A 23,152-nucleotide genomic window follows, 5' to 3' on the forward strand; every position below is an offset into this window, starting at 1 on the left:
CCCCACCCCCACCCCACCCCATCCTCAAAATGTAATAATGTGCATCTAGATATATCTGAAGTGTAGGAAAAAGTTTGGTTTACTATGAGGCCGATTGCGAATTGACAAATAAAGTACAGGAGATGCTAGAGGAATTCTGAAATGAAAATGAATAATTTGACATTCCAGTTTACAAATACTCTGTACACCAGTCTTACCAAAAACTCAAGCAATCTCTTATACTGGTCTCTTAAACTCTTTTCATAAAAATACCATACTTCTACATTTCTCAAACACGAATCAAAAAGATTGTATTTTTGAACGTAATTATCGCATACAAATCTTCCTTTCATGGCTGTATTGGGTAGAATAAAAAAAACGTTACGTTCAAACGTTAGTGACAAATATTTCGAAGATTTTTCTCAATTACTTCGCGGATGGGATTTGACATTTTCGAGTTTTTAATATTAGCACATTCTTGATTCCTGAGTTTGCAAAAAACATTCCAGAAAAAATTTCTTGTGCAATTGTTAAATCACAACCAACTCTAAAAACTGCCACAAATTGTTGCCAAGAAAAGAAAAAATAACAACTTCAATATCTGGAAATCCATAACAAAGTGAGCGTTGATTGCCGGTCGAGACCTACCGGAATGTCCCAAATACTGACACTGATCTTGACCGCGGCATTCATATGTACAATCCTTGAAGCACGTGACTGCCAATGGCTAACCAGATGCACGTGGCGAGCCAAGTGAATCCCATCACGTAAAATTCCGTACTCGACACTAATTAATTAACGACGGCGTTAATTAACGAGTGTCTAACAGTGTTGAGAGCAATTTTTCTAGGAACGAGTTGTTCTAGGCGCGGTCCCACTACTTGTATCAAATTTTAAACACCTGGAACGGTCGAACAGAGACGCCGCTGGTTGTATAGCTTTTTTACGATCGCATTGTCCAGTCACCGTCGACTCGTTCGCGACTAGCGCTTCGCCACATCAGGCTGTGCACCGCAAACGAAAGTGTGATTTTCCTTTCGAAGTAATTTAGCGTTTTTTCACCGTGTTGTCCTCTTTGACTATTATTTCATTTTGCTCCCGTTACCCGGCTGCGTCACCCCGCCGAGGAGAACGTAACCGTTGCCCGTAACTGACGGTATTCTTACTATTCGATCCTTTGCACGCTGCAACTTTTTTATCATTCTTGATTCTTGCTCATGCCCACACTTGCTTGGTACATGTAACGAGTAAATTACGTCTCCGCGCGATACCTTCATTTCAGGTCTTTCTATACGATCTTGCCGATCGTATCATGGATGACAAGTATTGAACCCACCATGTCACGCCCAGAGCCTGTCAATGTCAAGCTGACAATGAGCTCAACGCCTCCGGGGCTAAAGTACAATATCCAACGAAAATTTGTTATCTGACAGCATCACGAGCCTTCGGATTTTATCGTGAACCTTCTTCGAGACCGAATACAAATTAGTTGGCAGAAATTTTTTAATTCGTCACGTTTTTGAGAGAATTCGATTTGAGTGAGACAAAACTGCCTATCCAGCCAGTGAATGACTACGTCGAATCGACAAAAGTGAATCCAGTCAACGGCAGTGCAGCCCAGAAATCTGAAACGGTATGGCTGGGAGTCGTCTGGAGTATTCGAAAACGAAAATTTGAGTAACCGTAGATGTCTCTTTAAGTTGATTTCTCTCTGAGTTCTAGTTTTTAGACGCTAGCCAATCACGAATAGTAGACTCGACTGTCTCCGACAGAGTCTACTTTTGAATTCGAATCCGGTTGCGAAACCGGCTGGGCATAAACATCCTGCTGTGCTGTCCAAAAAACGGCTGAAATGCTCATTTTCAATTCATTTAAATCTAACTTTCTTGAAAACATGACTAAATAGAAAGTTTCTATTGACATATTCTCCCATTTATTGTCAAGTAACCAATCCACTTCGTGATTGAAATCCGTATTGAACTTCATTATCACTTCTGGTACGCCATCAGGATTCTCCTCATCAACTTCTCCGCCCGTTTTCCAACTTGTATCATGTGTAATTGTCGAGTCGCGGTATTGAAATAAGAAACGAAATATTTGTCTTTGTCCGTTTAACAGCGCAACTAAGCTTTTCTGGGACAAATTTCTCCAGCGGCCCTTCTCAGAATCTCTCGTACGTACGTCCAACAGCCGCGCTTTGACCCAGTTCTACGTGGTTCTCGAAAACGGGTTCGGTGCTTTGGAATTTCATACTTATTCGAGGCTCATTGTCGGAGTCTGTTTACGATTAGAGTCTCATGCGGCGATTTTACGATCTTTCAACAAAACGCTTGCGGTCTGTGTACATTCTAGTCTCGACTCTTCGCGAAAAATAAATCAGCCACATCCGTCTCCCTACTGCCATGAACTCCGAGCATCTTTCGCCAAGCAAAGCACCGTTCTCAGTAGCACACATATGGATCGGCGGTATTTACCACACACGGATTCCTGCGTGGGCACCAGACGTGTATTGCGAGTAAAATAAGACTCAAAATACTAGTCGCCTGTATCAATTTTGACGATAGTGATCATTGCGAGTGGAGATATTGAAGAGAATTTCTTTTTTTTACTCTTGAATCATTTATTGGCTGTGATCTTGTTGGAGACATTTGGGAAAAGCTATTTTCATTCTGCGGAAACAACTGCTTGGATCACAAGCGTCGATTGAAAAAATTGAAGATTTTCAACGATCAATATTTCTGTTTACCAATTTCTACTTCTGAATATGATTTTCACGCACGGTTTGAACGGCAGCGATTGCTTTTCAAGGTGTTAATTGACGGAGGAAGAGAGTAACACGTGTGGCACAGCCTCAATTTCTCCTGAGAAGTATACCCTGTTTGTTGAAGCGAAGGAAAGAAGAAAAAAGAAAAACGAGAGTCACGATGACCCGCATTTTAACACCGCGATTTCGAACTTGGTCGCATGTATTATATGGAAAGTGCAGCTACTCGATGTGAAATTCGATTGAAAGTATCAAGTAATATAATTTTTCGCCATAGGAGTATGCCGCATTCGAGACAAACTTGCTGACACACTTCGAACGAAGATTATGAATATTTTTGTAATATTTTTTTACCACTGCGACGCAGTGTGACCCCGTATCATCTATTAGAAAACAGGAATTGGTCGCAGTAAGACGTGACTGATGCTCAAATGCAAGTAATTCACATCGTTTGTAAGCCTTCCGTTGTACTGGCAACTCGATTCGAACGCCCTATAACGGTTTCAATATACAAGTACGGTTTTTGCATATGAATTTCATGTTTATCATGTTCGGATTCGAGGTAGATTTGTATGCTGGCTGCAACTTCAACTTAATCGCCACTTGTTCTTGTTAGGGGGGAAGCGAGACACGTTCTTCTCAAAGTGATTTCTTTATTGCTTTGAGTGAGCTTTTCGTCTTTCTTTACTGTTCTAGTCAGCATTATTACGTTATATATATATATATATATATATACGTCATCTTTTTTGCTTCCTTCATTTTTAACGTATGTAAAAAGTCTTTATTTGGTTTCGCGGGATGCGTGGTTATACAGTTGTATGAATGAGGTTCGTCGAACATCATAGACGAAAAGTCTGACTTATGGCGACTAGCGTTAAATAATTGATTGAACCATTTTTTATGCATAAGGCATAACGATTTGGACAGAAATATATATATATATATATATATACATGTACATAAATTACATAAATTATAATAAATATTGTTATTCATCTCTGCGCGCTTCGCGGTGCGGAAACTCGCTAGAGAAGCAAATACTTTTCTCAAACCATGGAGTCCGTCAGGATCTTGGCTTCTTGGCCGTCGATTATTCGATTTGCTTAAAACCAATCCCTGTAGTCATGGTGTTCGAGTAAAAACGTTAATGCTGATATCCGGAGTACGCCTGGCTCTGAGCTGCCTGACGATCTTCCCAGCCGCCGGAACCGCCCGAGGATGACCATCCACCTGGAGATCCACCGGAAGACCAGCCACCGCCACCGCCACCACCACCGGAAGACCACCCACCACCACCGCCAGACGACCAGCCACCAGAGTTGTAGGCTGTTGCAGACGAGTGGTGGTCATGACCCTGCGACATCAGGGCCTTGAACCCAATGAAGGCGGATATGGCGATCGAAATGAGAGATGCAATGATGGCCTTCTTGGCCAAAAGAGCGATTCCGAAGTAGGCGAGAGTAGCCAGGGCACCGATCTTCAATTTTGCGGCCAACAGAAGCGGCAGGATGGACTTGAGAATCTTCTTCTTTCCACGTCCTGAAATACGTAAGTGCAGTGATTAGCGAAGAAATTTCGTTGATCCAATTTTGTTTTCAACGAACACACAAACTTTCGGTTTCCGTTGATTGTCTTATGAATTGACAGTGCCGACTGTATGGAGAGAGCCCAAAACGGCGTGTCACCTAGCTTTTCTTATGCACAATGAAAACGACTCGTGATTGTCTCGGTCCCGTCAACAACCTTTGGTTTCTACTTCGGCGTTGCGGCAGGTCACGTAGTATGGCTCAACAATGGCTTTCTCGGAGTTTGTTTTTAGTCGCTAATACGCAGAGCTGACAATATCTCTGGCGTTACCGAGTCGCTTGTGGAATGGAATGCGTCCTTGCCACGTTGGATTAACGGGACCAACTTTTTAACAGCGGTGATAAATAACATCAGAATCCTGAACCGCCTTACCTTCAACGACCTCGTCGACCGCTTGGCTCACTTCCTCGGGTACCGATTCGGTCAAGGCGCGTGCGGAGTTACTGACCTGCTCGATCATCGGCGAGAAGTTGATCTGCAATAATTAAGTATCACAGAGAATTACAATAAGTTCGTTTTTGTTAGATTCTTATTCACCTTTTTCCTTTCACTTTTGTCAGTTTACCTTTAGCAGTAGTCGATTCGACGACTTAATTAACTTGACCGCGCAGTGAAGCGAGAGATAAAATTTTCTTACTTTTTTTTTTTTTGGTAACGTCATTACAACCATTAAATCGCTTATGTAACAGTGAAATTTACTCAATATATCAAAATCCAGGCGTCTCTTATCATTGGCCAATGCAATTGCCAAAATCTTGTTGAATAATTGCATTGTGTCAGCGAAAATTTGAATTGATTATCTCTGCTGATTAAAAAGGGCTAATTGTAAGTAGCGGAACTCTTACCTGGAGGCTGCGACCACTAACGAAGCCGCTGATTTTATCAGTTACGAAATTCTCCAGGGAATTTTGACGCTCGGCGACACTACTCTTCGCGCCTTCGATCTCCTGATCGTAGATGACATCGTCGCTACTTTTCGCACCGCGGGAATCCTGGGACTTGACGAGGCTCACACCGCGCACAATCTCCCACTTATCCTGGTCGAAGAACTGCTTGACTCGATGATAGAAGCTTTTCTGCACGCATGATATGGCGTCCTGCTGCAGGCAGTCGTCGAGGGTCTGGGCGGAAGCAACCGCTGCGACGAGCAAAACGGCGAGTAATTTCATTTTCGTTATCGAAACAACGGTACAGCCACGACTTCAGTCTGCGTCTCTTCTTTTCCCGTTGTTTTTTCTATCGAACCTGTCACGGTAGGAAGTGAATTTTAGTGTGGTCCATTGGTCAGGCTCTTTAGCTTATATTTGGCGGGTCCCCACCTGAAGTGACGCTCCCACCTTTTTTTCTATTTGCCTCGTGTGTCATCCGCGTTACCGTGCAGATCCAGAGGCACGAGCCAACCACGTCACACGAGGGAGGCGAGGCCGCCAATCGAAGCTGGGTCTTCCGGAAGGGGGCACAAGGCGTGCCGCTCGCGTAATGTCCCCGACGGGCCCCGCCATCGTTTGTGAGTTTACCGTGTCGAGTATAGTGCCGATCTAAACCTGTTAGAAAACTACACTTCATATTTACGAAGCCCAACGTGAATTAATTGCCGGGCACATTGGACTCCTCGATGTTAGACCTTGGATACACTGATGGCGGAATTGTAACACTTACGATTAGCACGCAGGATAGGCAGCGGCCCACCCAGACTATGACTATCGAGGCGTGTTTTGCCTACATGAGTATCGCATTTCTTCTTTCGGTGCCCAGGAACTGTTCATTTCCAAGTACGCAGCTTTTCCAGTCTGCTATCTTATCACATTCTCGGCAAAGTAGACGTCCGCTTTTTCCCTGTGAAACGGCATAGCGCCTTTCAAATCTTCGTATCCAGCAAACAGTGCATCGCTTTACCGAGAATACTGTGTTGACAGAAACTTTCTATCATTTTAGGATTCCGAGTGAGTTGGATGTAGTTTAATCGAAAAGTGCTGATCCGCTGTTATGATGTACAGAATCTGACAAGATTTTAAATTACTTTGCTTCGTTCTTGGTGTGACAGAGGTGGAATCAGTGCAGAGCTATGTAGTCCGGTATTCTTTGACAGTAGAGAAGTATGCTGAAAAATTGTGAGTATTTTTGACTTGATGTTTGTTTTCCTTGATATTTCATTTCCAATATCGAAGACAATTTTAGACTATTGTAGAATGTTGAGCTCACTCTTTTCAATCGTCAGTTTTCTAACCAAACCAAGATTCCGTATCTTATCATTATTGCAGCTATAATGCATCGAAACTCATTCAAATTACATATATTTCACGTGATTCAGATCCAGACTCCTCGCAATTATCAGACGAAATAACTTCCTGAGACATGCAATCCCTCACGGAGAAAACCCACAACTTGGCTGTAAATTCGTACCCCCAACTCATAGATAATGCTGATCTTAAATTCCCATAAGAAAAAAGTTGAGGGTGTGAATTTACACCCAAGTTGAGGATTTTTCTGTAAGGGATAACTCACGAAGAGTAGGGTTAAGATATTGAATGAAATTATAGTCAATCAGAAGTCTGAATCCCAATAGTATACGATACTCTCATCTAATTCTGTCAGGTTTCTAATTCCTAAGAGACCACGAGGTTCATAGTTGTCCACCTTAACCCTGATTGGTCACCTGGGGTGAATATCACCCCACACATTTTCCAAACTCCTTATACAGTCCATTGGTGCCTTAACTTTGCCGATGTTTTACATTACTTGAACAATGAATTTTGGTTAAGAAAACTAAGAGAGCTTTTTCTGCGATCTTTAATCAATACTCAGGTATTTTTTCTAGATTTCCGGATCTCATTGTTGAGACAGGATATCACTTTTTGGACCTGGGGGGAATTCCACCCTGTGTGATCGGTATGCGATTCTACTTAAGCGTGACCAATTAGGATTATAAGCGATGTGATATCTAAAACTATCGCAACGTTTTAGCTTCTAACGAAATTCCAATCACTATCGACGAGATCGTCGAAGCATACAAAATGTAAAGTATACCATGATGCGCACACCGATTTTTAGGATACGGTGACATTCTATGTCAGTAGGACAGAGTGTACGAACAGAAGGTGAAAAAGTTGCTCATCACACGCGTCGCCGCCTGACGCATACAATTTCCAAGAATTTTTTCCAAACTTAAGTCATGGGAGTCAAATGCGAACAGAAAGTCCAGCGTCGAATCCGAATCCAAAATTCCACCCGGCGGGATCATTTCCGATTTTTTCTTCCTCCCCATCCTACGTTTCCAACATCGAGGCCCAATCGACGATGCTGCACGTTTCGCATGAATGAAAGAAAACTAGTATCAAGCTCATACATCCCGGATACGACCTTCATTGCCCGTGACCACTTTCTATTCGAAGTGCCCCACTCGATTCTCTGTATCATTTTCATTTCGTTTCTTTCGGTTGAGTACTGGCTGAACGAGGCGTTGCCCTCGCCGTTCTTTCGCCAGTCGGTCTACACTGCACGTGCGCTCGATTTGAGTACCCTGCAATAACTCTTACGATTTGCTCAGCTGCAGAACGGATATCAGCCTGTGTTTACTACAGGTTTCACTATGCCTTTCCCTCTAAATGCATCGATCATCGTCATTTTATATGCCCTACTGCGCCCCTCTGAGATCACCAAAACGACGCGACGCACGCGATTGAGTAAAAGTAAACTCTCTTTGCACCAGCCAACTGATCCTAGGAAGCAGTTGACAAGGAGTAAAACAACCATTGTAGAATTTGGGTTTGGCCATAAATATGTGCGTGAGGAAAATGAAGGTCAGTGGTAATGGACCTATCTATTCAATGCTATCCACTGTAGACGATTATACTTTCATTAAGCGCATGATCGAATCAACGACTCAATGCATTTCGTAATTCACTTGCGTGTTGACATGAATCTATTAGAATGATGATTTCATTCCCTCAATTATCTAATAATCAACCAAATGCCTGAACACAGGTACCTACTCTGGTAGGAATAGTAAGGATAAGAAACAATAGCTGAAATAAGAGACATGATATGCGCAGGTCCTTTATCTTTTTAAATTTTATCCCCCTCTGTGGGATAGTTTGGAAAACGTTTGTTGTACCTTCCATAAACCGGAGCGACGATGTAAATCAAAATGGAGAATCAATATTTGCACGTGGCTTCAGCTGATCTCTTCCGAGTTGTACGGTTTATGCTAATTGATAGCTAATTTAATGAAGACCAGTAGATTAATGTTTTATACAATTTTTAGAGTATATAACAATGAACGTGCAAAAATTGCCTTCGTTTTAATTTTCTGCCGTCATCTAAAGTGAAAGAATGTTTGTAATCAGTAATTTTTTAATAAAACATATACGCGGTATAATGCATGTTTAATTAGCTTTCGCTTCTATGGGTTCGGTATAATAATTGAGAGTGTGTTTGCGTGTGTGCCACATCTTATGCGCATGAGGAATGACGACTGAAAAAAATGGCTCATGGGAGGTATTTACGAAGGTTTAAATTTAAAAAATTAGCTGACTTCAAAATTAATAATTATGCTACGAAGTTACCATTGAATGAAAAGGATCCCCAACGATTACATTCGCCAAAAGTTGCACTAATTATCATCGAGTTTCCTGTGAATTCGTTGATTTATTTATTTTCAATTGATATTTATTCGACATTCTGACTTATATCACAATTTTTCTATTCTTGATGACTAACAAACAGTCCGAAATGAAGAGCTTAAGAAAGAACTATTCGTACTAAGTAACAAAATTTGCATGACATCAATGAAACATCGACGCTTCAAACTACATACATGAATATCTATTCAGCTACATTAGTAAAAACGTGTACGTCGGTGTCGTAAAATCACAATCATGCTAGAATTTCCCGTCAGTGCCTAAAGCTGCTAGGTCTATCTTAATTAACTAGCACCAACGTACATCGTTGTATCTAGATGTCATCAGTAACGTGATGGTAGCACAATCAGAAACAAGAAAGTATAAATAAGTCTATCTCCGTGAGGCGATTATCTTAAGCATAATGTAACCATAAAATTACCGTAGCCAGAAGCGATTTGAAATTTATGAGTAAGTATCATTATCATATTTCTATACGTGGAAAAATATAATACCACTGAAATTACATCACGGCTTGAGTAAATTTATTGGTGTTGATAACTCGGCATCAACAAGCGCTAAATTTTGGGTAGAATCACTCTGCGAAGTGTAACATTGGTACCTCAATTCTGATAGTTATCAATAAATTTCAAGATACGTGACACATATTCGATATAACAAACTCAATTACAACCTCACTTGTCATACAGTAATTTCCACGTTATTTGAGTGGTAAATTAGTAGATCCAGTTATGGATATTATGCTTTGGTTCTATGGGATGTCACGGGGTGTGCTGGTTAGGTTGGCTCTCTTGTGGGAAAAGTGTACAGGGGTGCATTTAATGATAAGATGTGGTCAGCTTCATTCGACGAAACATTCGAAACTTGGTTGATAAACGTCATCTTTGTCATCCTATAGAGAAATAAACTTGAAACAATCAATCTATGCGAACAATGGCTTACAGAGAGAATATTAGACCATACATTGCAATTTTTGCTGAAACTTCTAGGAGTGTTTTTTTAGCCCAAGATATTGAAGTTCTTATGCATGATTCTATACATTGGGCCTTCCGCCATTCAATGTATATGAAATTAGAATAACAAAAATTCGCAGTTCACTATAGCCCTGAATTAAAAGTATTAGCTTAGTTTAGATCTGAATCCATGAAATCCTCTCGTCAAAACTTCAACGAAAGTCAAGGAAAATTCATATTCACGATGAAAATATACAACAGTTTTAATTTTTAATAGTATTTTACTCATCAAACTACTAATGTGATCAACTTTAACTGGAGTGAAAACAAGCCTATTGGATGAAACTTGACCTAACCTAACCACACTAACCTGAACCACATATCACGGGCTACATGTCTTATGCCAAAGAAATAACGCGATAAGTTTGAGCAGAATTCATTACCCAGAAGCCTGATACTCCTCTTATCAAACGATAAATGCAACAAAAGGCCTGCACGGGCTACTACAATACAAATATAGTTTCTGTACAGTACAGAACAATATCTGAGATTTTTTCTTGATGAAATAAATACCTTTCACGAAAATGTAATTCAGTATTTTCTGTGTAGCTGTGAACTTACAATTGTGCAACACTGGAAGTTCTCGAGACCCAAGGAATCGAATCAATTTCATGGCACCCCTAATACAGCGTGATCAATCCTAGAATGATGGTGTCGACGTATAATTTTTCGTCTGTGATTGTAGTAAAATTAGTCATAACTGATTGCGGATTGTTCTTCAACAATCCACTTCCAGATTCTTCATCTGACAGGTGCTCTTAAGGAACAAGACCGACAGGAGGAAACCATGGTAATTGTGACACTTCGCGTTCCAACACACTTCCAGCAGAATGCGTATGACGATTAAAATTCTCGTAATAACGGTCAATAGGCGGAACCTCAAAGGGTGACGGATAATGGGAATATCAGCATCGAAGTCACCGATGCCCAAATCTCGTAGCGAGGGGCCCGACGCACTGACACACATACGGGGTTCAAAATCAACATAATATACGATTTAAAATTCAAATTTCTTCCTCGGACTGTAACGAGTTTGGAATGTAACGGGCCCCGTCGCTTCTTTCGGATCGGTGGGTGCGGACCTGCCCATGCTGGGCAACGATACCGATCATGTACCGATTTTGAGCAATCAACAAAGAGAAATGCCAGCAGACGTCTCTCGACAAATCGGTTTCGCAGGCCTTGCATATGCTCGTCTGCAACATGATTCAAATATGTGATCAGCTGGCATTCCGATCATGGTTCACCTTTTTTTTTTTTTTCTTTGTTTTGGTTTGTTATTTTGGCACCCTGTCTATTTGCATTAATCGAATACGCGCTACGCGAAGATGCGGCTGTTGCAACTTGTTATTTCGCAGGACATTGATGATTTCTGTCTGACTTTCATTCACACACTCTTCTCACGGGTCTACAAAGTAAAAATTTTTTCAACAAACAAGTATTGTTTGCACTCTCGCGATGCCAGTGTCAACTCGGAAGGAGGGTTTATTAGGACGCACGCACGTGTTTCTGTACGAGCTTTCAAACGGAGCTCGTAGGTAAATTTATATACAGAATTTACATGCGATTCCAATTGACAGTTTTCACTGGCTGACGTTAGACAACACTTAGCCACGGTCACGACCGCATATATAAATAGATTTACGGATGTAGAATCTGCGTTCATTCAAATATCGTACAGTAATCTCTTATTGGCAATGAACTTTCTCTGTAATACGTTTTCGGTATAGGGAAGCATTCGACGTTCAAAACTCGCGGTTAATTCGACGTAGAGAATTCAACAGAAACTGAAATTCATTTTGTCTGTACGGAACAACCACTACCATGCGTACGCGTACATGTATATACTTCTGAGCGAAAGTTGGCTAACCAGTTTCAAAAAAGGCGTGATGGTACTTGGGGGAATAAGGTAATAGACAGTAGGTATGTCTCGTAGCCAGGAAAGTGCATTAACTTTGAATTACAAGACTCGAATCATTAAAAGCCTCCATTGTGACCCGTTAACTGTGTACCAAGAACAACAGGTCTTCGATCACTTTAACCACTTTTCTTTTCTCCAAACTGTAAATTAAGCGCGAAGATAATAGTTTTACTGGCGTTACACGCATGCTATTCATATGCTAATATTTTATGTCCAGGTTTATTTGCTGGTAAATCAGGTTTTTTTTTTGTGAAATCGAATCCTGAGTACCCTAACTTAACGACATATATATATCCCGAAGATAAGGAATAAAGTATGATTTAAATGAAAGTATGTTTCAGAAGGCATGCCAGAATAATTTTCGCCTATTAGAGAATCTCAAAATCTAGAAATATAACGTTAGCTCACACGATTCAGAATGGATTTGAAGCTTCAATTTTTATAAAATCGAAAAATATCTCCTGCGAAAGTGTAAGGATTTCTTGGGTGACCAGCTGATTAATAAATTACACTATTTCTGAAAATAGTATCAAATTTGGAAGAAATTACATTACATTCGCTATTACAGATGTGCTGTAAAAACGCGAATAAACATAAAAATTTTGTCTCGCAGGATCCAGGACTTATTTGGACCACGTCACAACTAATTTTCAATGAGACTTCATTGCAAATCACCATCGCATCGAATCTGCTCTTTCTAAGTGTAAAAAAATTCAACAGCAAGATCGATACATCGCTAAATTCAGTTGAGGGTTGATATTATCATATATTAAGGAATATCTTCGTCTGCGAAGGGGTGATTTGAACCACCCTGAGCTGAAACATGAAGCCAAAGGCTTGTGCAAGAATGCTGCATTCGCGTAGAGCAACGCAAAACCGTCTGCATCCGTTTGAGAGCGGCGCATCTCGTTTTATGATATTTCAATCGGAAAAAAGGAATGCCGTGGTATGTGGGTCAGTCGGTCGTTTCACCGGTGATCCGATCTGCCCCCTTCTTGTACCCCTTTTCTCTCTCTCTCTCTCTTTCTCTTTCTCTCTTCTTGCCGCCGCTCTCTCGGCGCCCACTGAACCCGGTAATACAAGATCCTATCGACCCGCCTCTAAAAGAGATAGGCTCTACGTAAACAGGTACACAGTTGCAGTGGAACGAGGTACATATGTGCGAGAGGAGAGGAGAGGCGCAGGCTTCTCTCTTCTCCTCCCCGAAGCCAGGGTACGCGATGTTAAGAGTCTTACAAGCGACATACTTTCTTCTCTCGCTATTTTCTTTCTCCTCCTTTTCTTTCCTTTCCACTTTTTTTACCCGTACCTTTTTATTTTTAATGTTCGTCGGTTTTTTTTTTTTCTTCTTCTTCTTCCTGTTTCGTTTGTTTTCTTTTTGTTCATTAATGTTTTACTCGGTTAACGCCATACACTGCCGTCTGTATATAATATCAGGCTCCCTCAGGCGGTATCAACAGACATAAGCTACGCTGACCAAGTAGCCTCGATTCAATTCGTAATGATTCTCAAAATTTCTCGTTAATTGATCGGAGATCCCCGATCAATTGATATTCAGGAAATTGCGATGAGTTGTTCTCTTTGAACTTTAGTGGGTACGTGCTTACGAACTTTATTACATGATGTCTCGTGTAATATCTACTCTGGGTAATCTTGGAAGGAAAAAAGAAAAGACAAAACAATAGTCGGCTTATCTTTCTTTTTTTTTTTAAATATATTTATTAATTTCTTCCAAATCTTGTACCTATTACATCATTATACAAAAAATAAATAACCAGACAGAAAATCTCTGCAGGTATAACTACGTACACTTACAACTATTAGTCTATCGATAAATAAATATTTAGGTATATATTGTATAGTAGTTTTGAGCATGTCGAAAGTTTAAGAAAAATGGGAGGTGAAGTGTCTTTGGTCACGTGGGTATCGTTATTGAGGGTAGATTTTCATCTAATAATCATTATCATCTACCCTTTGAGTGGAGGTAGCATTCCGTTGGTGGTAATTGTCGCGGCAATGGAGTATGTAATGTCATTTTTCGAAAGGTCAAAATTTTTAGGGACTTACGATTGCAGACTGAAGCAACTGGGGACCAGCTGACCATGGTAGTATATTCCAAAAGTCACTTTCTACGAGCCTTCCGTCACTGTCACGTGTATTATAGTCATAACGCGTCTCGTTTATCACGACAGTTCGTCGCTCCGTCGACGTCCGTCCGTTTGTCACCGGGACAGGAGGAACCTGTCGGTAGTCTCATACGCGTATTTGTCACAATAGCTTTTTTTATACTTATTATTTGTTTTTCGTTCACTATATGTATATAGAAAACTTTCACATACTTTGTTTTCACCAGGGTCTCTCGGCTGAGTGTTTCCTCCGTTATTTGCATTGAACCGAGAGATCCGTGTTTGCTGCTCACTCGAGAATTGTGTCTGTCAAAGGATGAGTCAGTTAGCTATTCGGGCAAGAAAATTTCCTGCGTCCGTGTAGGTATCGTTGGGTCTCTGTCAAGGATCAGGATTAGCTACCACTAGGAGTTTTTCACCGTGTAATCGACCGAGTATCCTCGGTATGGTAGATCGCTAAAATCAGTATCGTCCAGCGATCGTCTATGACCATGGCCGTGGCTCTCCTGAGCGTAGATCACGTGGTGACCACCACCGTCGTCGTGACCTCCGGCCAGCTTCTTCGCTGCCACGATCAGGGACAGCATCAGGGCAAGACCAGAAACCATTAACGCCTTCATCGCCAATAGACCCAAAGCTCCCAGCCCCAGGGCACCCATCATCTTTCCTGTTAACAAGAAATTACTTGTCACAACCGGCGCGTGTTAACACAAGTGAAATTCTTATACACTTGAATACGAATCGAAATATATGTATATTGCAGTTTTTGGGGTTGGATAGTATTTGAAATTGTTTCATTTTTCATACGCGCTCAAAATTTAAATAGTTTTTTCTATTTCGAATAGGTTTAAACAGGCGTTTTCTATTTTCCATTTTAAATGAAAAAATTGAAGGAACAATGTACAATTTTAACTATTTGTCCGATGTCTTTATTCAAATGGATTTTGAACTTTGAGAAAATAATTCCGTTAACGATATTTTAGGCCGATATTCACTCAGATAGGAATGAGTAGTGCCAGAATTGTCAGGTTTGCACTTAAATATCAGCTTAAAGAAAGTCTATTTAATAATGCATCATTCGTTCGCTCGAATAAATCTGTGATTTGATCAAAATATTTAATATATTGCATGCATGAATACAAAATATTTTTGCCTGTAGTCACTCATTCCACCGAGATGAGAACGTTTTCAATGAAATTCCACAATTAATCCACTTGTGATCGCAGTGTTACTAACATTTTTTGCACAACTGCAAACCGTTTTTGAAATTCACTTGTCTACTATTGTCTTACCATTTGCACGATTATTTTCCATACATACATCAGCGACAGAACATGATATCAAGAACTGAAGTTGCTTATCGAAAATATTATGCATATACAAAATAAAATCACAAGCATAAAATAGCGTATCTCAATTAACGATTAACGATTAACGATTTACAGTATATAATATACCATTTTACACTTTATAATTAATTTCTAATACCCTATTTTCGACTTTTCATTTTAAATAGAATTTTTTGAAGCATTTCCATTCGTCTGTTCAAATTATATTTTTCAAACCATTTCCCATTTGCTGTTTTGAATGCATTTGCCAGAGCATTTTACCCAGCCCTTGACTAATTGCAGGCTCTGTGATAATCTCGTGGGGCAACGGTTCCTCAATTTCAAGCAACAGCTCGGTTTATACCCCCGAACATTATTTCTTTGGTTATTCACTCTGTTCTCCTAACATGAAAACTCTGTCGATTCGGCATATTTGAATATACCAAGCTTTGGTAATTATGCACAGACCTTGCTCATGACGAATCTTTCCAAAAATAACAAGACAAAAGTACAATAGTTATCTTATTTCACCAATGACCAATATATGTATAACTACCATGAAACACACATTTTTACCGCTATTTACTTCTTCCCAAAAACAATTTTGAGAAGACGAAATATGATTCCAAATGTATTTAATTTTAAGGTGTCGCAAGATACCTGTTACGAAAAGCCCCAAGTATTTCATATCGCAAAGTATAATCGTACAAGTATAACGTGGTCCCAGCAGGATAAGACTGGCACACCAAAATATTGAAACCAACAGTGACGGTCATTCTCGATTAAGACTTGTCTCAATTTTCAACTTTATAAAGACTCATGCCATTATATCTTCTAAAAAGTTGAATGATATCTAAAGTTTTTTGTCACTTATTGGCACAAGGGGCAGTCCACAAATTATGTGCAAGGTTTTCAAAGGTAGAGAGAGCTCAAAAATTCGTATTACACGCGAGCAGGGGAGAAGGGGTTTAAACACATTTCTTGCATTAGATTCTATTAATCTCGAAGGTACCGGAAACGAATGAAATTGTTTGAATCTCGATCATAGCATCATCACCGCCATCTTTCATTAACAAATATTTTACTTCGTCCCCAGAACACAAGCAGTTGATTATTCACAATATTTTTCGTTTATGGCATTATTTTGAAAAAAAAATCCTACATGATAATTGCATTAGGAAGCAGAGGGGGGGGGGGGGGGGGGGCTGGCACTTACAATGCATTAAACAAGGAACGGGGGAAGACGGAATACCTGGGAAAATAATCCTACGTATATTTATGGACGGCCCATAGTCAGTGTTATAACTCAAGTTTTGGTAGTGAAAAAGGATTTCCAGTCATTCTTACAGGCAAGTTGCCTCAAGCTTTCTGAAACGTTTTGAATACGTCCTTCGAGCAATTCGTTATCATTTTTACATTGAAAAAGCAACGTTAAATTGAACCATTTCCAACACTACAGGAGTTCATGTATGCAAATGTCTTACCCATCATTAGTGCCATCATCATGACGCCTCCACCACCTCCTTTACCGCCGCCAAATCCATCGTCTTTTTTCCGACCTGAAAAACAATTGATACATTATTATTTGCTGATCGATCCGTTCAGAGCTTGTATAAATCAGAAGTATGCGAGGATCCATACCCTGATTAGCATTTGGTAGGGACTCCTTCAGAGCCGTTTCCAGATTGTCCGGAAAAAGACTTGGCAGTTTCACCCTCAGCTCACGTCCTTCCAGAAAGTTGACGATCTCCTCAACTACTCCAGAGTTCTTCATATTTCTCGACCTCCGAGATAACACTGGAGCTGAGGACTCAACCAATTGAACACCTTCGGATAGCTCGAGATTTGGAACCGCCGCTGACTTATCGAGGAACTGTTGAACCACTTTTCGCACGATTCGAACCCCGTGGCACGACGCTGATACGTTTTTTGGATCCTCCGATGCGCACAAGTTGGTGAAACCTCCTAACACTCCACCCGAACGCTCAACCCAAAGTTCATCGGCCGTCGTGGACCCGATGAGGAGGAGGACAAGCATCGAGGCGATAAACTCTCGGTAACTTGCCATTTTTTTTTTTTCAGTGAGCTCACAAATCACTGTTAACCCAGAGCTACCAGCGCCCCGCAAAACGCTACACTTGCTAAACCTTTGGGTTTCCCGTATTTCGCGAACGGGACCCTGGGATCACTCACTATCCGAGGTTTCAATACCTTCGATGTTTTAGAACCTACAGTAGAGGCCTGAATGATGGTCAAATGAACTGGATTCTGTTTATATACATCATCCGAGGGGATTGCACCGCAAAAAACGGACAATCCAAGCTCCAATGTACCGAGTACCTGACGTTTTTCACCGCAGTTTTGTTCAATTCTTATTTTGAAGGTTTCAGAGCGTTACAGTTCGCCATTGTCGAGAGGAGGCCAATGCCTTGCTATGCTACCTAGTCAACCTTTCCCATACCCACCAACCACTGGACAATCACGTTATACTTTCGCAATTTACCGGACTTTACGAGACAATCTGTTTTAGTGGAGCATAACCACGGTGAATGTGCCACTCGAGACGTTACGTACATTCTCTTGGTCCGTTTTTATTCCATAATTACCCGAGAATATCGCCGCGTCGTCGTCAAGTTCCACCCTCTGCGCGAAGTCTGTGGCGGCAATAGCATTATCTCCAAGCTTACATTGCATACTGTCCGAGTGGAGAAATTTCTCATTCCAGATGATCCGTAGATCTGGTTACTTGCGGGATAAAGAAAATTGTTCGATTTGGCCAGCGTTAAAGTTTCTCCCTTTGTCGCTTCCCATAACTTTTCGTCAGATAATTATACTAATTAGTGTGGCATTCACGTACACGTTTCAGTGGTCAATACAGAAATGAAGGAAACGGTCATTACATTTTCAATTCAGAAAATCGCACGAGCGAGAGGAGGCGATCGAGAGAGAAGAGCGTTGATGAAGATGGAAGAACTAAATGTAGATCATCTCCGGAGAGACCTTTCTCTTCTGCTCCACTTTTAGAGGGGTCTCACTTACTCGCCGACTTGCTTCCTCACCCAGTCACCCTTTCCCCCCGAGATCTCGAGAATCGAAATCGACTACAGACTGTACAAAATTAACCTCGTACATACAGCTCATGTCCGACGTCAATATGCAACGTCTGGTGAAGCGACAGTGGTCCGGAGCGACAATTCTCCACGAAACTTTTCATCTTTGTCTGTTAGCATTGTAGCCATATGTATACATATACCTACTCTTAAGCGAAAGCTAAAGAGTTTTTCAGATCGTTAAAGAGCAAACAGCCGTTCACTCGATTGGAACTCATTTTTCACCGGACTCCATAATCCGTGTCACTAGAACAAGTTTTTCTGCCAACTTTAGAGCCGTTTCATCATAAAGAGATTTGGTACACTTTTAAGAGCGACTGGCTTTCGTACGTTTTGTGGCCTTAACCCTTTCCTTTTTTCCACTTGCCGTTTTCCTCTCTTTCCTTCCCTTATTCCAAAATTCCTTGACAAATTCATATCGGTTCCTTTCCGAATGCATCAATGACTTACGTAGTGGTAAATATCCCCGTTAACTAGAGCGGTTACGACGTAAGCTGATCTTTAATTCTAAACCATTCAAGAGAAAAAATTCAACACGTATGTTTCGAAGGACCATTATCCACTTCACTGCTGAGAAGAAAATTTTACGCGTAGTATAACTGTATACGTCTGGAGGATTCCTTGGGGGTCAACGATGCGAACGACGCCTCGCCGGCTGATAGGCAACCGAAGTGACATCTGACAGGCATCTGCAGTAAGTATCCCAGGTGTAACCTCAGTTGCCTAACTGCAGGCGAAGCGTCATTCAAATCGTTAACGCTCACAGAATCCACCCGGTATAAATGAGCGCAAAACTGAATGGACCAAATTTTGGCTTCTCACTTTGTTTCAAGCTTCGAGTCTACCAGGTTCACTTATGCATTTTGCTAAGTCAGTCTAATCGCGTATAATCATTAGGAACTGGTAGATTTCTTATTTCGTAGGCTTACTATGAAATAAGTCAGAACTCGAAAACGAATAGATATTCACAAACACGAAAGTTTAATGGTTGCAGGTAGAAGAACTAAAATCTTCAAATAAACATGATGAAATATGAAGGAATAACTTTAGATTTCCATTACATGAGAAAAACGATAGGAAGTCTGTCTTGAAGACAAATAATAACACATTTATTTCAAAACTATACAATTTTAACGGTAATCAATTGACATCAAGCGGCATAAAAATGAATCATCAATATTATTGCATTAGAAAGGTATCGAGTCGATGGCACTTGAGGCTAGAGTGATAGTTCTGTTGTAGCAGTCCACATCTCACACGTTTTCACTCGGTTGTATTGGCTTACGGTACAGTGTGAAATCAGTAATCCTTTAGTCCGTGGCATAGAAAGCGACTGATGAATCGGAGGCCCTGCTTTGAGGATGAACGCCCAACACGATGAAAGGTTCCTCGAATACAGGGTCATTTTCGTAGAGCTGGTATTCAGTTGTGGTCTCAGCCAGACTCAAATTATCGTGCATCAATTTCCCAACATCACCGATTACCGTTGGAATTATTGACGGGCTGTTTACTGAGCCTTCCGTAATGCCCAGAGTATTCTTTCCAATACTCTCACTCTGTACTACATGACTGCTTTTGATTTCGCCTTTTTTCATCCAATCTTCTGGCACTCGGTAGCCTTCGAAGTGAACATTTTCCACGGATGGTCGATGTTCCAGATGATTAATTGAATAGACAGGATTCGCGTACTTTGCTTCACGAATTTTATAACCGGGTTCTAAATGGTTTTCACTGTGGTCATGCGAATGATACTTGTGAACATGGTTGAAGTCATCATAATTGTAACGACGATGTTTTTCCTTACGATTTGGCCCAGATTTATGGAAATGGTCTTTTATCGCATCTCTGATTCGTCCAAGTAGTTTGAACGGTCTAAACCGCCATTTTGTCGATTTAAGATCGTATTGGTCACTGTGTCCTGAATAATGCGGATTGTATCCGGAATGGAAAGATCCGTAGTTTCTGTAACGATGCTTGTATTTATCATGTGAATCGTAATCGTCCTCAGGATCATAATTATAATGACCATCGCGTATATCGTTATGACTAGAGTAAGGGTCGTGTAGATTTTTTTGTCGATAATAATCGTCGTGATCTTCGTCATTTGATTTGTTTTCAAAGAAGTAACTTCTAAGTCCGAGTACAGCCGAAACAAAAAGACTTAGATTCGAAGAAACAAAACTGAGTATTCCCAATATTGCAATTTTTGATAAAATGATTGGCAGCAGGACCAGGAATTTTACACCTATACCCGCTAAGAGGGGCAGTAGCACGAAGTTGCTGATCATCAACGTACCTGCAATGCGTATTAGAATGTTAACAATTTTGCAGCGACATGCCCATCGTGGAGGTACAAATGATCATTGAACTTACGTTTACCTGAACCGTTTTCATTTGACAATGAGTCAAATTTAAAGTTCTCAAGATGCAATTCCTTACACTCGCCACATTCGGCGCACGCAAGAATGAGTAGGTAAATTAAAGACAATCGCAACATTATTAAATGAAAAACTTTTACATCTTGTTTCTGTGAATCGTACTCTTCAGGGCCACGAACCAAAAGCAACTAAAGATATTGGAGAAAAAGGATTTTTATATAAGGTGATGCCTATAAATCAGATCACTATGCGCGTAATTATGCTCACTGGTAACTGACTGTGACAAATAAAATTAATGACAGCTTGTAATATCTTCAAAACACTGCTCAGTCAATTACTGGAACATATTTTGGCGGTGCTCTGGAACGTAACGAGTATTGTAGGAAAAGTGTTCTAGTTACCGTAATGAAATGAATGGTCCTTTATTACACGCTCGTAACATACAACTATTTTTCCTGGAGTAACGGGCCACGTAGAAACAAAATTTTGATTCGACATCACCCTTATATCATATTGAAGTTGAAGATCTTTATTCTTAAAAGTTACTGTGATTGGTTTTTCGCATTCAATTCCATAAAAGCAGTTACGATTCATTACAGAAGCTACGTTTAGCTTGAAATAAATTATCCGGAAACTTGTTTGAAGTGAGAAACGGTGATGCAGTTTGAGGTTTTCTTGAAAAGAAGTATTTTACTGGCCTCGATCTATTTTGTACAATTATAACGACGTCAAATTGCATTCATAATAAGATTTTAATCATATACGTGCGTAATAATATTTACAATAAGGTCCGCTGCTAACGAGATAGCGTGTTAAAAGCACACTTAGACACTACGCGGATGGCTGGTTAAGCATGAAACTTCATATATAAACTGATCTCTAAAGCTACTCGTGATTCAGTTTCCGCGAGTCAGCTACACAAGACAAAATGTCTCGTTTTAACTGCGATATCAAGTTTTGAAAGACAAACAAACTGGCCGTTTTCTTTTTTTAGGAAAGTAAGAACTCAATAATCATGTTCATCTCGCTGTACGTCACTGTTCTCGTATCGATACTTCTTGTTAGCACGGCCAGAGTCACCTACTGCACTCCTACGCGATCACGTGATACCCTGAGCGATGTCTTCGACCTTAACGGTGTAGAAAAATGGTCTATTAAACTGCTTGAAAACATTAAAAAGTCTAGAGTGTTACGTTTCAATGACTTTGTCAGTATAGAAACGATCCGTAACCACACGAAAAAACGAACCCGAGGAGATGCAAGATTTTTAGAGAAACTCGAAGACGTCGTGAACACGAAATCGCTAAACCTAGACCTTGGCCTTGTAGACCTAAAGCTGTTTAGAGATGCTGGTGTATTTAACGTCGACTTAAAACTCAACCCACGAGACTCCAGCGGTGAGTATTAAGAAATAATCATTCGATATTTGCTTGATATGAAAGCGCGATTCTAATCACTTCTGCATTACTTCAAATTATCATTTGTTGTTGACGGTCATTGACTTCACAATTCCTACACGTTCTTAACAAATTTTGTGTAATAATTTATACGATAATCTGCCATCTCGATAATTTATGTTTTTTCTAAGGCAAGAAAGAAGATGGAGGTCAAATGATACTCCCACTATTGATTGGATTAAAAACGACGATGATTATTATCGGGGCGGTGTCATTAGTTGGATTACTGACGCTTAAAGCGTTCATTGTGTCGAAAACCGCAATTTTGATAGCGGTTATCTTGAGTTTGAAAAAGCTCTTTGGCGATCATGAAAAAGTAGCATACGAAGCGGTTTACGATCATCACGCCGTTGTCCCAGATCACCACCAATACTTTGATCATCATTACGAGCCGGAAATTTTCAACGGCCATCCAGAAATTCCGGATCAAAAATTAGTTGGCATCTACAATCAGCTAAACGATGAAAAGCAGATTTTTCAGGGAAGCATGGACGTTCCGAAGTATGAATTTCTAGCACACGAAGCCGACGTGCTCAAGGGCCAAGACCTCAATGGACTGTTTGACGGTGGTCTAAAAGATTACAAGCTCGAAAGTCATCAGAAAAGGAGAAGTAGAGACTGATTTGCAAAATTGAACTAGCGTCCTATCTGTGACTTATAATTATTTTATTACCCCAAAAAATGTCTTGCCTTTCAGGCTGGAGTGACACCGGAAAACGAAAACCATTTAGCCTTGTGATTGGCAGTCCTCATCACGAACCGCCAGTCCTTAGTTATAAAAAAGTTGCAAGAGGGAAGAATTTGCAATCGTAGATATAAATTTTCAACCATTCCGCCAACTCGTTCATC

General features: G+C 40.5%; 3 protein-coding genes across 3 annotated transcripts; 1 reads left to right on the forward strand and 2 right to left on the reverse strand.

Annotated features, from left to right (window-relative positions):
• Positions 1 to 3,759: 3,759 nt before the first annotated feature.
• Positions 3,760 to 5,608, reverse strand: LOC124416497 (keratin, type II cytoskeletal 2 epidermal). Its single transcript, XM_046897625.1, has 3 exons — positions 5,176 to 5,608; positions 4,703 to 4,805; positions 3,760 to 4,282 (listed from the first exon to the last, which is right to left on the reverse strand). Exons 1-3 carry the CDS (start codon positions 5,497 to 5,499, stop codon positions 3,888 to 3,890), a joined length of 822 nt encoding a protein of 273 aa, XP_046753581.1. The 5' UTR covers positions 5,500 to 5,608; the 3' UTR covers positions 3,760 to 3,887.
• An 8,148-nt stretch (positions 5,609 to 13,756) lies between these two features.
• On the reverse strand, positions 13,757 to 17,616 carry LOC124416498. Its single transcript, XM_046897626.1, has 3 exons — positions 17,000 to 17,616; positions 16,843 to 16,917; positions 13,757 to 14,697 (listed from the first exon to the last, which is right to left on the reverse strand). The coding sequence occupies exons 1-3, from the start codon at positions 17,424 to 17,426 to the stop codon at positions 14,435 to 14,437; spliced, it is 765 nt and encodes a 254-aa protein (XP_046753582.1). The 5' UTR covers positions 17,427 to 17,616; the 3' UTR covers positions 13,757 to 14,434.
• A 4,245-nt stretch (positions 17,617 to 21,861) lies between these two features.
• Positions 21,862 to 23,116, forward strand: LOC124416238. The gene is made up of 3 exons (XM_046897166.1): positions 21,862 to 22,243; positions 22,435 to 22,914; positions 23,001 to 23,116. The coding sequence occupies exons 1-3, from the start codon at positions 21,862 to 21,864 to the stop codon at positions 23,114 to 23,116; spliced, it is 978 nt and encodes a 325-aa protein (XP_046753122.1).
• Positions 23,117 to 23,152: the final 36 nt, after the last annotated feature.

Source organism: Diprion similis, chromosome 2 (assembly GCF_021155765.1).
Source record: "Diprion similis isolate iyDipSimi1 chromosome 2, iyDipSimi1.1, whole genome shotgun sequence".
In the NCBI taxonomy this organism is placed as follows: Eukaryota; Metazoa; Arthropoda; class Insecta; order Hymenoptera; family Diprionidae; genus Diprion; species Diprion similis.

Coding starts and splice junctions, on each gene's coding strand:
- LOC124416497 (XM_046897625.1), bottom strand. CDS start 5,499: ATGAAATTACTCGCCGTTTTGCTCGTCGCAGCGGTTGCTTCCGCCCAG. Junction 4,806..5,175: donor TTAGTGGTCGCAGCCTCCAG/GTAAGAGTTCCG, acceptor TAATTATTGCAG/ATCAACTTCTCGCCGATGAT. Junction 4,283..4,702: donor GGTCGACGAGGTCGTTGAAG/GTAAGGCGGTTC, acceptor TACGTATTTCAG/GACGTGGAAAGAAGAAGATT.
- LOC124416498 (XM_046897626.1), bottom strand. CDS start 17,426: ATGGCAAGTTACCGAGAGTTTATCGCCTCGATGCTTGTCCTCCTCCTC. Junction 16,918..16,999: donor CCTACCAAATGCTAATCAGG/GTATGGATCCTC, acceptor ATTGTTTTTCAG/GTCGGAAAAAAGACGATGGA. Junction 14,698..16,842: donor GATGATGGCACTAATGATGG/GTAAGACATTTG, acceptor TCTTGTTAACAG/GAAAGATGATGGGTGCCCTG.
- LOC124416238 (XM_046897166.1), top strand. CDS start 21,862: ATGTTCATCTCGCTGTACGTCACTGTTCTCGTATCGATACTTCTTGTT. Junction 22,244..22,434: donor CAACCCACGAGACTCCAGCG/GTGAGTATTAAG, acceptor GTTTTTTCTAAG/GCAAGAAAGAAGATGGAGGT. Junction 22,915..23,000: donor AAGTCATCAGAAAAGGAGAA/GTAGAGACTGAT, acceptor CTTGCCTTTCAG/GCTGGAGTGACACCGGAAAA.